At 49.7% G+C, this 13,185-nt stretch overlaps 4 protein-coding genes across 4 annotated transcripts; 2 read left to right on the plus strand and 2 right to left on the minus strand.

Annotated features, from left to right (window-relative positions):
• Positions 1-5,238: 5,238 nt before the first annotated feature.
• On the plus strand, positions 5,239-6,835 carry PV10_04437 (uncharacterized protein). The gene is made up of 3 exons (XM_016368988.1): positions 5,239-5,755; positions 5,917-5,992; positions 6,058-6,835. The coding sequence occupies exons 1-3, from the start codon at positions 5,518-5,520 to the stop codon at positions 6,608-6,610; spliced, it is 867 nt and encodes a 288-aa protein (XP_016224776.1). The 5' UTR covers positions 5,239-5,517; the 3' UTR covers positions 6,611-6,835.
• PV10_04438 (hydroxyacylglutathione hydrolase) lies at positions 6,676-8,098 on the minus strand. The gene is made up of 3 exons (XM_016368989.1): positions 7,822-8,098; positions 7,597-7,684; positions 6,676-7,531 (listed from the first exon to the last, which is right to left on the minus strand). Exons 1-3 carry the CDS (start codon positions 7,979-7,981, stop codon positions 6,871-6,873), a joined length of 909 nt encoding a protein of 302 aa, XP_016224777.1. The 5' UTR covers positions 7,982-8,098; the 3' UTR covers positions 6,676-6,870.
• Positions 8,099-8,261: 163 nt separating this feature from the next.
• PV10_04439 (uncharacterized protein) lies at positions 8,262-10,093 on the minus strand. The gene has a single exon (XM_016368990.1). The coding sequence runs from the start codon at positions 9,641-9,643 to the stop codon at positions 8,318-8,320; it is 1,326 nt and encodes a 441-aa protein (XP_016224778.1). The 5' UTR covers positions 9,644-10,093; the 3' UTR covers positions 8,262-8,317.
• Positions 10,094-10,828: 735 nt separating this feature from the next.
• Positions 10,829-13,159, plus strand: PV10_04440 (phosphoribosylaminoimidazole carboxylase, ATPase subunit). The gene has a single exon (XM_016368991.1). The coding sequence runs from the start codon at positions 11,171-11,173 to the stop codon at positions 12,992-12,994; it is 1,824 nt and encodes a 607-aa protein (XP_016224779.1). The 5' UTR covers positions 10,829-11,170; the 3' UTR covers positions 12,995-13,159.
• The last annotated feature ends 26 nt before the right edge of the window (positions 13,160-13,185 follow it).

Genomic DNA, 13,185 nt, shown 5'->3' on the forward strand with positions numbered 1-13,185 from the left:
CTCTTTCTTCGGTCAAACCGTAGATTTGTTTTATCGAGGTCATGACACCCGCTCGCTCTAGCCAATATGCGTACTTTGAGGGATTCTTGGCTAGGTCGAACACCATCTGACGCGCCTCGGTGGTCTGCTTGGGGATAGACTGCTGGACAATGTTGGTGCTTAACATCGACTGAGCAAAACGCCGCGCTCGTCGCCAGTAATCACCCCAGCCCATGGCGCCGAGGAAGCCGCTTTCAGAGATCAAGGCCGGCATAATCAGAGCAGGTCGGTCAGAGTAGATGGCGCCTCGCAGGCCGAGCAGCTCATTTGCGATTGATTCCTTCGAAATGATGACCAGCGTTGTCCCAAATGCCTTGACCTGGTAGATGGGGCCATACTTGTTTCCCCATTCCGCAAACTTGAACCATGCGTGCGAGCTGGGAATGTCGAATGCGTTCCCGACGATTGGCCATCCTGGGAATGACTCTGTTAGCTTCAGACACGACAAGTTGGCGAAACCTTGATTTGCCAGGGCTTCAACAAAAGGTAGATACTAGTCTGTACCTTCTGGTCCAGGCAATGGTTTTGTACCAGCGGCCGCCGCTTTCTTGCTCTTGAAGAGGTTTCTGACCACGGAAACCACAACAGTAGCGACTACAAGCAAAATCGCTGCACGGGATAAAGAAATGTCCATTGTGGCTATGAATGGTTCCAACGTTGATTACACTGAAGTTGAAACTGGGAGACTTGCGGTATGGTCATCAACCCAGGCTTTTCAGCCTCTTCCACAAACACACCATGTGTACTCAGAGGAGGACTAGACTGCTGAATTCGAAAGCTTCCATTCACCCGTAGCAAGCAAAGGGGCTCACGCAACTTGGAGCTCCATGAAATCCGAGTGACCCAAAGTCCGGGGCTTGAGCCGAATCGTTTTTAAAGTGTTGTCTTATTGGATCTGTCAAGTCGAACGGGATACTGTGCATCAGTCTAGTAGCTGAATGTGGGTGAAAATGCGGAGTACTGGGGTTTTGCTCCGGGATCTCCGTGCGTGAGGTGATGTTGAGGCAAGTCAAGTGGATCTTGAGTGGAGCATCGAAGCAGAGTCCCGATTAGGTGCCAAGGTGAGGTAGAGATACAGCGCAGAATACTAGAACCTCGACAAAGCCCTTGAGGTCGTTCAATAGGCACAGTACCCTTTCCTCTAAACACTTTTTCTTCAATCACTCAAGGTACTGCTACTATACCTATAATATTAGTAAACAGCCCCACAGGCCTCACCAGACGAGTTCGACAAGTACCACGACCACATCCGCACCAGAGCACTACCACTACTACGAAGATGCCAAACGTCGGAGGTCTCACGGACCGCGAAGCGGCAATCGACGCCATTGTCAGATTTGTCTGTTCCTTGGACGAAGGTTCTGACGAGCTCTGTTCTTCTGCTGTGACAGACAACGTTGTCATGGACCTGAGACCCTTCAACAAAGTGGGCATGAAATACTCAATCGTTGAAGGCAAGACCGATGTCGTAAATCGCCTAATGACTGCCGTCGGGAGGCCACTTGACACGACACACAGCGCAACAAACATCCGCTGCTACCTCACAGGGCCAGACACGGCGGATCTGACCTGTTGTGTTCTTGCGCAGCATTTTCGAGGCGGCGAAGGGCCGAGTCCGGAGTTTCAGGACTATTACCTGTTTGGCAACCAGTACAAGGCTAAAGTGGTCCGTCAAGGCGACTTGTGGAAGGTCTCGGAATTGGAGATTGCTCCGGCTTGGACTCAAGGAAACCCAGAGGTCATGAAAGTTTAGGTACATGATGCTTTGTACTTGACTGGGAGGAGCTGCCCCAGCAAGGTAGACAGCATAGGCAGTAGTGAATGGACCTATGGGATGTCACGTCGGTTGGACGTGGAAAGAATCACCCATTCACAAGAAAGGACTGAAGTCGAACGATAGAATTGTACTACACAAGTACTGGTCCCTAACTTTAATTAGCTATAGTCATAGAATAAATTTATCAAGGGATCCATTTAATCCAATTCTCGGAATCTAAGCAATCTGCAGCATCTTCGGCAGAAACAGGGTAGGTGAGTACTCAAGTACTACCTATTACATACATACAAGTACCTGTAATCTAGTACTGTATGTACGGTACCTACTAAGGGACATACGAGGCACGACGTGAAGAAAGAATCTAAACTGTATTAGAACCGCTTTTCAAGGGTTGACTCTGTTTGAACCGGATCTGAACCGCATCAACTAAGTAAAGTTGAGGGACTTCTATCTATATAAGCTGGGATGGCTGCTGTTCCCGAGTCTGTGTTCCCTGCCAAATGCCCCTGTGTGGAGGCCCTCTAATTGTTGATGTTTCATTCAAACCATGGCCTGTGTTACTGACGCAACTTATTAACAGATAGCGAACTCATTCTCAAGCCTTGTTCTCAAAAGCCTCACTGAAAGTCAAGACATTGTCTCCATCAGTATCAAACTTTCTGAAATGCTCAACCGCTTTGATATACGTTTCTGGATCCTCCCACAATGCCTCTGAGAAATGAGGATCGATCGACGACCAACCAGCAATGAATTCCCGGATTGTGATTTTCCCATCCTTCTCAATACTGGAATCGATCAGATCGAATTTATGACGAGTGCAATCAATCGAAGAAGTAGCATATGCAGGACAAGTATCGACCTCCACGCCTTCAAGTTCCATGTCGTCGTCGCCATCCTCACCGACAAATTTATTACCCAAAGGAGGAAAGGGACGCCGACCAAACTTTCCTGGTGGGCCGACCGAACGACGAGACGGCGAGGTAGCGGCAGAGGTACGAGGACATCTGTCAAATTTGATACAGCCATCGTCGCAGTTGCAGCAGAAAATGTTGCAGGGACCGTTGCCACAGCAGCTAAACGGTTCGGTGGAAATGTCTTTACTCGAACATACTTTGGTTGTTGAGTACATGACTCGGATTCCATTAACTCGAGCTTGTGATAGTGGGGGACCACATGTTACGGGGAGGCCACAACATTCTCCATTGACTAGGGTTGTCATGAGGCTTGAGATTGCGATTAAGAGTCCCAAGAGGGATCCTATTGACTTTTGTGTTTTGAGCATGTTGCGCGATGTAAGGGTGTATGGATGGATAACTCGATTGGTAGACTGGGTTGGATAGGAAGGTGAAGGTTGTCTCTGTCCAGGTGAGGTGAGACAGTGGCTAGGGGGTATAGATATAGATATAGATTTGTTCGAAGGAATGGTGATGGTGTTTGCGACTCTGTTTAACAAACTGCAACGAAACTCCCTCCTTCGTCAGATCCAGAAGTACCATATTATATATCTCTTCAAGCATTCCATTTCAGTCTAACCAGCCATGCAACGCCACTTCCAACAGTAACACGGAGTTCCACAGGTCACGAAGCAGACCAGATCCATCCACACACCCACCCACCCATCCATCGATTCATTCATTATTGCATTGGCACATAAAGGTACACACATGATTGGAAAACCCATCCTCTTGATCTCGCCAAGGCATATGGGCTCGCATGGGCTCGCCGTCCTCACCCACCAGACTGGAGTACTAACACCCAAGAGTCACTGGACCTATCTTCCCCAAGCAATAGTTGAAGACGCCCGGACCACCAACTAACTAACCGAACGACGAAGTTCGCCATAAGAAAAAGAAATGTACTCGTTCGTCCACCTAATTACCCAACCAACCTAGACAAGCCAACCTCTTTGCGCACGTTCAAAGCGAGAGGGTGGATGCGTGTCATGCCATGCCATGCCATGCCCCAAATACCAAGCACCAAGCGAGCGAGTGATATACGAATAATAGTAACACCAACACCAAGAAGGGAAGATTGGTGGTTTGCCAATGGTATGTAGGTAGGTAGGTAGGTACCTAAAGAAGGGCAATACTATGGGAATAGTCAGTGTCACCTGCATCAAGGTCATCATCGTCAATAATGCAACCAAGTATTAGGTACCAAGTACAAGTAAAGGACCCTGCCTTGGTACCTCGCTATTTAGCATGGCCACTACCCCAGTCTATTTTTATGGGTGTACTAAGCAGGTGTCTAGACAAAGGTCCCAAGGACTCGTGTAGCGATATATGCGTAATCATCAATGATGCGTGACATCTCGGTTCGGCTTTCTCTTCTTGTTATGACAGATGGTGTGTGTGATTCCAAACCAGCAAAACTTGAAGCTGCTTCATTGCGACCTAGGTAGCTATGCGTGAAGGAAGGAGGATTCAGATTTCTTTCAACACTACCTATCGGTACCGTCGTTAAGGTTAGGATGACACTTGTGTTGTAGTTCCTGGTGAGACTTGATTCACCAAAAGTCCTCAGTAATAGCCCCTGGTATCGTCATGTTGAGTTAAAGACAGCGACGAAAGTACCGGAATTTAACATCCCTTTCTTCCGGTGGCACTTCTAAATAAGCCTGATATGATTGATATCTAATGGGTGACTAAGAATCCAAGATAGCGTAGTGTGCCTGGGGTGCGGGGGTTGTGAGAGATCTACTTAGAATGCATAAATAAACTCTAGGGGCGACAGTGTGCGTCACCATTCCTCGCTGGCTGTTCTTTTGATTCGATAGATACATCAGTACGGTGAAAGAGCTGGCAAGGATTCGTAATGTTTGTAGTTGTTGGAGCTATGTACTTATCACTAGCTAAGCTAGGTAGAATGCATACCTAATGCTGCAGACCAGATTAGGCCGAGGGGCTGCAGGAGCAAACCTATACTCATGTCAGTACCTAGTTCAAGCAGTGCGGTGATATGCAGCCCGAGGGGCCCCCGACACGTATCGGGAGTACCTAACTCGTCCTTAGCACGACTGCGGACACAGACATACCTAGATGCACACCTGGTGCACACCTGGGCACCTAATTATCTTTAGCTACAGGACACAACGTCGGCTTTTATGACATCCATTCCACCGATCCTAGTGATCAACCATCCCCTCCCATCCCAGAGATGAATATGCGATGCGATGCTATGCTATGCCATGCTACGTACGCATAGTGGGGGCTAAACCAACGAAGCACATGCATGCCCATGTATGAAATCATGCCTGACGCCCCCTCGGCCCCTCTATCCTCCGCCTCCTCAGCCCTTGACGCTTAACTAATTGACTTTTGGCTGGTCAGAGATTCCAAATCCGAACAAGTCCGATGAGGCCTCCCTTCATGCCCTTGCGTGCGCGTCAACACTTTGTGCAGATGCATGATAACGAAGGTTATGTGCCGTTCCTTCAGAACGATATGCAGGTGGAGGTAGCCAGCTGGCTGGTTGGTGAAGGGGCATTTGGGATCTTGTTAGCTTATTCCAAGCTCAAACATATATCCATCTATCGATCTCTACAACTCGTCCTAGAACATGAGTGACATCGACTTCAGCTTTGAGTCCGTCGGCCAATCTATCTGTCCGTCCTCCTCCCTGTAAGGATACACCTACATACCCATTCTCTTCCACTCTACCCGATTAAAACACACATCAATCATCAATCATCAACCTCCAATATGTCCTGTCCACAATGTTTCTCCGGCCATGTCAATCCAGGTACACCGCTTGGACGAATCGAAACCATCCATGGCCGACAAACCTACATCGCAGAACCACCCGATGGCAAACCGCCTAAAGGTATCGTGGTGATTCTTCATGATGCTTTTGGACTTCCATTTGTCAACAATCAGATTTTGGCCGATCATTATGCTTCGTTGGGCCAGTATTTGGTTTATCTTCCTGATTTTTTGGATGGTGAGTCTCATCTCCTGTTACTGCCACTGCTGTTGCGGCGCTTGATATCCCTCGACCTAAGCGGAGTTATATATTCATTTCTCCCTGATGTCGATGATAATGAGTATTATGACGACGCCGATGATATTGTAACAATTGATTAACGCCATCGACCTATCCAGGTACCCAAGCATCTGTCAAAACCATGACAAATATGGCACTTTTATTCGATAAAAAGACATCATGGTTATGGGCACCGTAAGAAGATCCCAAAAACCCCCCTTCCAATTCCCCTACCTACTCACCCCTTATCTCCTACTTAGCTACTACTTGATATCCGTGGCCCTCGACCTCGGGCCATTCCTAATCCGCAATCGGCCGACCGTCGCCTGGCCCAAAATCACCAGCTGGTTCAAATCCCTCCGCGAAGACAAATCCCTCGACCTCCCCATCGGCGTCGCGGGGTTCTGTTGGGGAGGACTCTATTCCATCATGCTCAGTCAAAACGCCGCCGAGTCTCGAACTTCAAGCGGTCAAGCACTAGCAGATGCATTTTTCGGTGCTCATGTAAGTAATGTGACCGTGCCGCAGGATATCGAAAAGGTGACGTTGAATTTTTCACTTGCCACGGGTGATGATGATGCAGTTATGGATATGAAACAGGTTAAACAGGTGCAGGAGGTGTTGAAGAGGAAAGAAGGGAGTGTGGATTCAGAGGTGGTGATTTATCCGGGTGCGAAACATGGATTTGCGGTGCGTGCGAGTAGAGCAGAGCCGGATTCGCAGGAGACGAAACAGGCGGAAGAGGCGGAAAAACAGGCGATTGCGTGGTTTCAGAGACAGTTTGAGAAGGTTAAGAGGGGGGAATCGTCTTAGGTGAGGCGAGAAGAGATGATGGGTTGATGCAATCGTGGCGGTTCATGAGTGCTGTGGAATGGGAACTTGTTCTTCTCACTCGAGGTAAAGGTGCTGATTGGGATTGGAAGAGGAGAACGGTAAATTGTATTTCCTTTGGTTTTTGCGACGAACTTGAGTATGAGGAATTAATGACCTTGGTCGAGGTCAAATACATTCGAGTGCGTCCAAGTGGATCTTCGCAGATCGTATTCACATACACACACACCCTCCGGACCCTTCTAGGACGCATTCTTCATCTCCCGCAGCTTGGCCATAACCTTACTCGGCTCGGTCTCGCCCGTGACCTTCCTCATTTCATCGGTGTTGGTACGCATAAAGACATTATGCTCCTTTTCCTGTTTAATGGTAAACTTTCCTTGGGTTTGCTGATTGCTGTTGGCGAAACTGTCCAACGCCTGGACTGCCTGACTATCGCCAGCGACCGCCTTCAAGAATTTGACATTCGATTTGGTGTACTCATGACCGGGGAAGACCTTGGTGTCATCTGGTAGTGCCGCCAAAACAACATTCAAAGCCTTTTCCATTTCTTCGCCTGTACCCTCGAAAAACTTGCCGCATCCACCGATGAACAGAGTATCTCCGGTGAAGACTACCCGTTCATTGCTGGTCTTGTCCTCCATAAACCAACAGATGCTGTCTTGAGTGTGGCAGGGTGTGTGTAGAGCTGTGACGTCGATGTTTTTACCAATCTTGAATTGACTTTTATGTGCAGGAGTCTTTGTCACTCCTTCACAATCTTTTCCGCCAATGATGGGAATGGGAGAGGGGAGTGACTCGAGGATCTTCTTGTTTCCTCCGGCATGATCCCAGTGATGATGTGTGTTGACAATGGCTGTGAGGTTCAGGGATTTTGCTACCGACGAAAGGACTGGGGTAACTCTAGAGCGAGAGTGTATCAGTGAGAGTTGATGGGAGGATGGTCGAGTTCTGGTCTCGTCACTTACTCTGGGGGATTTGCCGGGTCGATTATTACAGCATCTTTTGTTTCGTCGTCGCTGACAAGGTATGCGTAGTTGTTGGACGAGCCAACCCCTGCAGTAGAGATGGTATGTGATCAGTATGAGCTGCTCTTTCCTGCTTTGAACATTTTCCCTGCGCTCTTTCACGTGTCATTTCCCCGTGACAGAGCCTCCAACGTCGACGACATTAGACAGCGACACCAGACTTACACATGGGAATACTCTGAATATGCATCTTTCTGGTTAATTGCTTTGGAACTAATGTCGACTGCCTCGCGGCGGAGAGTAGCGGGGTATCCACTGGCTTAAGTAAGGACGCAAGTAAAGTGGTCGTGGACAAGACGGGACGGATCAGGCGAGAAGTGATCATGAAGCAGACGAAGAGGTTGACCTTGAAATAACAAAAAGGTGAGAAGTGCGACAAATGCCTCCAAAAGACTGGCTGTTATTCTTGAGTAATTAGTTATCAGGTCAGCGAATGTCTTTGGCTTGACTGCGCATCATGGACCGAGATGATGCGGAGAAGCGCCTCGGGGATAAATTGCATCAGCTCTGATTGAACCGCTGACGCTGACGCTAACGTCCTTAGAGACAATCAATAATCACGTGATCCAACAGTCATTGTTCACCAGAGATCTATATTCAACATCCAAAACCTCGTCGTGTCTCATTATGATCGTATGGTCATACTAATATGTATCGGGATCTAGTCCAGTGTCCCATAGTCGAAATTGCTATGCCGCCGGCTCAAATGCGCACTTTCACTCAACAATCGTTGGCTCTGGGCCAGGTCAACCACTTTGTCTTTGCCGGCCATGTTAGGAATCCATCCTCTCATCCATCCATTCACTCTTTCCCAATGGCTGTATCCTCGACTGTCTCGAACCTTGATGACTCTTGCTTCTTGTTCCCCATATATCACAAATTGAACTCCCATCAATGCATCCATGCTTAAACAACCCGCTGATCCCAGGAAAAATGGTGCCGCGCGAACGACCCAGGCCCATCGCTGTGAACCATGGGCATCAACCCATCCGTGATGCCCGTATGGTCGGTGATCTCCCCACGCATTTGGGTTTGTCACCATTGACGTTGAATAGAAAAGATTGCCGCAGAAAGCTGCCCCAAACAACAGAGGGGATAGCCCTGCGGTGGATTGCCTTTGCCAATTTTTATACAGCTGAGGCAATCGGGATCCGAGGTAGAGGAAAGTGGAACACCATGACAAAATTGTACCGGCAACCTCTAGGGGTGTCTCGACACGGAAAAGGTGAATTCCATGCTGGTAATGCAAATGTGGATTTGGGAACGGCGCAGCCGCCGCATTGGATGCGAGAGAGGCAATGGTGCCGGCGTACATTAGTGTCCTCGGAGAAGTAGACATCATCCAGCTCGAGCCAAACTTGTCTCCTGACGGATGTGTTCTTGGGGTTCCATTCTTCTCGCCGTAATTGATCTGAGAGAACTGAGGAGCTTGCACGTCTCGGGGTTTGGCTGACTTGGGCGGTTCGTGGTCTGACTCTGGCAGCAAGGTTTCCTCCTCGGCAAAATTGGTGTTGATCGGGGACAAGCTGTTGATCATATCGCTATCAGCATCGTCCATATCACTACTACCACTAGAGTGCAGGCTTTCGGCATACACCCACTTGACCGCGTAAGTGTACCAGAAATACTGAACCACGAGACACACATCGACAAAGACGTAGTAACTGGCTATTATAATCTGCCACCCGGCTTGTCGGGTGAACAAGGCACCCAGAAGATTGGTCAAATCACCCAACAGCCACTCGGCTAGGAAGAATATGGATAATCCAGCTGTGGACTTGATATGATAATTCTTAAAGATCTGAGGCATCTGCGCAAACAGCCATGATATTATGGAGAGAACCCCAAGCAGTGTGGAAAGAGCAGCGAGCGGTGTTGGTATACACGTGCCGAAGTAGGAGGAGACATCGGTGAGGAACGGCGATGTGGGAGTGCAGTGTGCAGGGAGGGTGGGACTCGACAGGAACGATAAAGGGATGAACCACATGTTGGCTTGAGGGTTTCGACGTGTGGCTTCGCGTTTGTGGTATGGATGGGGTGAATCTGTTGGGCCGGTTCACTCCCAGCTTCAACAGCACCCTCTCGGTCACAATTGATGGGCTTCAGAGGCCTGACCACAGAAGGTGAAAGGTGACGGAAATAATCCAGGAGGTCTCTGCTCCTGCTGCTGCTCAGGGCTCTTCCATGCGAGTTACGCGCGTGACCCAAGCTTGTCGGCCAATTCGGCGTCTCAGGCAGTCCAAAAGAGGTCGAGCCCAAGAGTATAGCAGAGCAAAGGTACTAGATATATCGGAATCTCGCCAGTGGATAGTACAAGTAAAGCACTGGAATGAAGGACTGGAAGTAATGAGAAACAAAGAAGGAACTGTAGAGATGGAGGGGTAGTAGTGGGAGGCTTTGTGAGTCGTGTCGTGTAATGCAGGTGGATAAGTGGAAAGTAGTGAGCACGGAGCAAGCAGACAATAGAGGCGACGTGCGGGTCCGCAGTTTATCAGTTCTCGTAAGTTGTACCTAAGTTGATGACCGAGGGAAGTCACCAGATAAGGCGCCGGAGTGGGCAGTCACACCCCAGACGTGGACCCCATGATGCACCTGCATGCTCTGGCAGCTCTGGCAGCCTGAGGTCAGACTTGGTGCTACAGAATTGCCATGTCCTTAAGCGTATCACTGGCGAGGTAATGGGACGAGCCGAGATTTAGAACGACGATTGTGTGGAGATGACATAGCACTGTGAGGCATGAAAATGGAGTCAGATACGAAGGAGGAGGTCGGTCGAGGGGTGGAATTGGTTGACCCTGACCTGACATCCAGGTTACACGCAGGTCACAGGTGTGCGACGGAGGGCACGAGGGCCGAGGGGCGGACATCTTCGCTATGCACGTCCAGCAAACGACCGCCAAAACCACCATTACCACCTGAATGTGGAGAGCGGAGAGACGAACGTGACAAAAACAAAGCCCGACTTAAGGTGATGACTGGGAATGGCTTCCAGGTTTGTGATAAGGGTCTGTGGGGTGATTTGATTGGTTCATCTTCCCAATATCTTGGCGTGGGAGGAGATGCGCGATCAGATCTGTTGATCACGTGCACATCTCCCACACACGCCAAGAGTTATAAAAATGCCACCATCATCCCAGGTTGTCGGTCAAGGAAATCCGACTCTACTATTGACAATTATTGTAAACACGACTTGATAGTTGTAATACTTGTCTCTCAAATTGAACCATTCTCGCTTGAATCTGTCGCCTCTACTTGGCCAATGACCCAAGTCATGCCAAACATCAACAGCATCCCATGACCACCGTACCACCCAACTGACCCGCTAATCCCTCGCCAAATTACATGATTGATTCATTCATGCGTCTTGAGTGGATCGTGTGTGTTTCCTAGATATCTCACTTCGTTGCCTCGGCCAAAAACACATTTGTTTAAGAAGAACAATCTCCACCATATTCGACATCTTTGATCTTGATCCTCCACACTCACCAAACTTGCCCTCCCAGCCGTGTTCAGAATGGATCATCTCGTCGTCGGCGTCTTGGGCGGCGGGCAGTTGGGTCGAATGCTGGTCGAGGCGGCTCATCGACTCAACATCCAAGTGGCTGTCCTGGACAGCGAGAATGCCCCCGCCAAGCAGATCAATCTCGTCGCTTCCGACAAACACATCACCGGCTCGTTTGCAAAAGCCGCTGATGTCCAAAAATTGGCCCGCAACTGTGATGTCCTGACATATGAGATTGAGCATGTCGACACCAAGGTCCTTCAGGAGCTTGACGAGGAGAAGCCTTTTGTCGAGGGCACCCAGTCGTGGTCCCGCATTCAACCAAGCTGGGCCACGGTGAGAACCATCCAAGATAAGTTTCTACAGAAGCAGCACTTTGCCAAATTCGACATCGCTACAGCACAGTCCATCGCTGTCGGCACTTCGGAGCCACAAGGCTTGAAGGAGATTGCCGACCGACTTGGCTATCCATTCATGCTCAAATCACGGACCGAAGCCTACGACGGAAGAGGCAACTATCCTGTGAAATCTGTATCAGAGATCGAAGCAGCTTTGGCAGCTTTGAGCAACCGTCCCTTGTATGCTGAAAAGTGGGCTCATTTCCGGATAGAATTGGCAGTCATGGTCATCAAGACAAACCAGGAAGCATCACTCGATTCATGGGAATCAAACACTCTCGCCTATCCCACCGTGGAGACCATCCATGAAGACAGCATCTGCAAACTCGTATATGTGCCCCCTCGGGGTGTCTCAAGAAAACTGGCCAAGGCGGCTCAAGTCTTGGCTCGGCGAGCTGTTTCGACCTTTGCTGGTACTGGCGTCTTCGGGGTGGAATTGTTCTTGTTGGATGATGATAGTCTCGTTGTCAACGAGATTGCACCTCGTCCTCACAACTCAGGACATTACACCATCGAGGCGTGCCACATGTCTCAATATGAAGCACAAATTCGGGCAGTTCTGCCAAAACTGTCCAAGACCATCCTACCAGGCTCTACCGACCTCGTCGCCCCTGCGGCAATCATGCTGAACGTTCTCGGTGGTCCGGAACCCGATTCGCATCTCTTGGTTGCTGATGCCGCTCTGACCATCCCTGGAGCCAAAGTCCACCTCTATGGCAAAGGGGATGGGCGACCCGGTCGCAAGATGGGCCATATCACTATTCTTGGTCAGTCCATGTCTGAAGTCGAGACAAAGATCCATCCCCTGATCAATATTGTCGACTCCATCCGGGCACACCGCCACGATAAAACATCGTCGTCGGCTGCAGCCATCACCAAGATGGCCAACAGCCTGAACATCTCCAACCCAGCGCCAAAACCAAAGTCTGTGATTGCAGTAGTCATGGGGTCTGACACGGATCTCGCAACGCTTCGACCAGGACTCACTCTTCTGGACGAGATAGGCATCCCTTACGAAGTCACCATCACCTCCGCCCACCGAACACCGCAACACATGCTGAATTTCGGCAAGGCCGCTGCAGGTCGTGGGATTCGAGCCATCATAGCTGCGGCTGGGGGTGCAGCACACTTACCGGGCATGATGGCATCGGTGACGTCGGTGCCGGTGATTGGCGTGCCAGTCAAGGCCAGCAGTTTAGACGGTCTGGACAGTCTGCTCAGCATCGTACAGATGCCTAGGGGCATTCCAGTAGCCACGGTTAGTATTGGGAACAGTATCAATGCCGCACTCCTGGCGGCGAGAATCGTGGGAACCAGTGATGCTCGAGTGAGAGAATGGGTGGAGAACCATCTACAAAAGATGGACGATGAGAACATGGCCAAGGCAGCGAGATTGGAGGCCGAGGGCTGGAAAGATTATAAAAAGCTGGATTCGTGACCTCTGCGCGATTTGAGGGGAAATTCCAGTAGTCAAACAAGGACGGAGCTCTAGGTGCTCAGATGTAACAGTTATATGGCCATGCTTAAATTTGGCCCCTAGCTTGGTGGTAGATATTCAAAGCGAGATCGAGTCACCTCAAGTCAACCAATTCATCACATTGACCCCGCCATCCTGTTGGTACACCGGCA

The sequence above is a fragment of the Exophiala mesophila genome (genome assembly GCF_000836275.1).
Source record: "Exophiala mesophila strain CBS 40295 unplaced genomic scaffold supercont1.3, whole genome shotgun sequence".
NCBI lineage: Eukaryota > Fungi > Ascomycota > Eurotiomycetes > Chaetothyriales > Herpotrichiellaceae > Exophiala > Exophiala mesophila.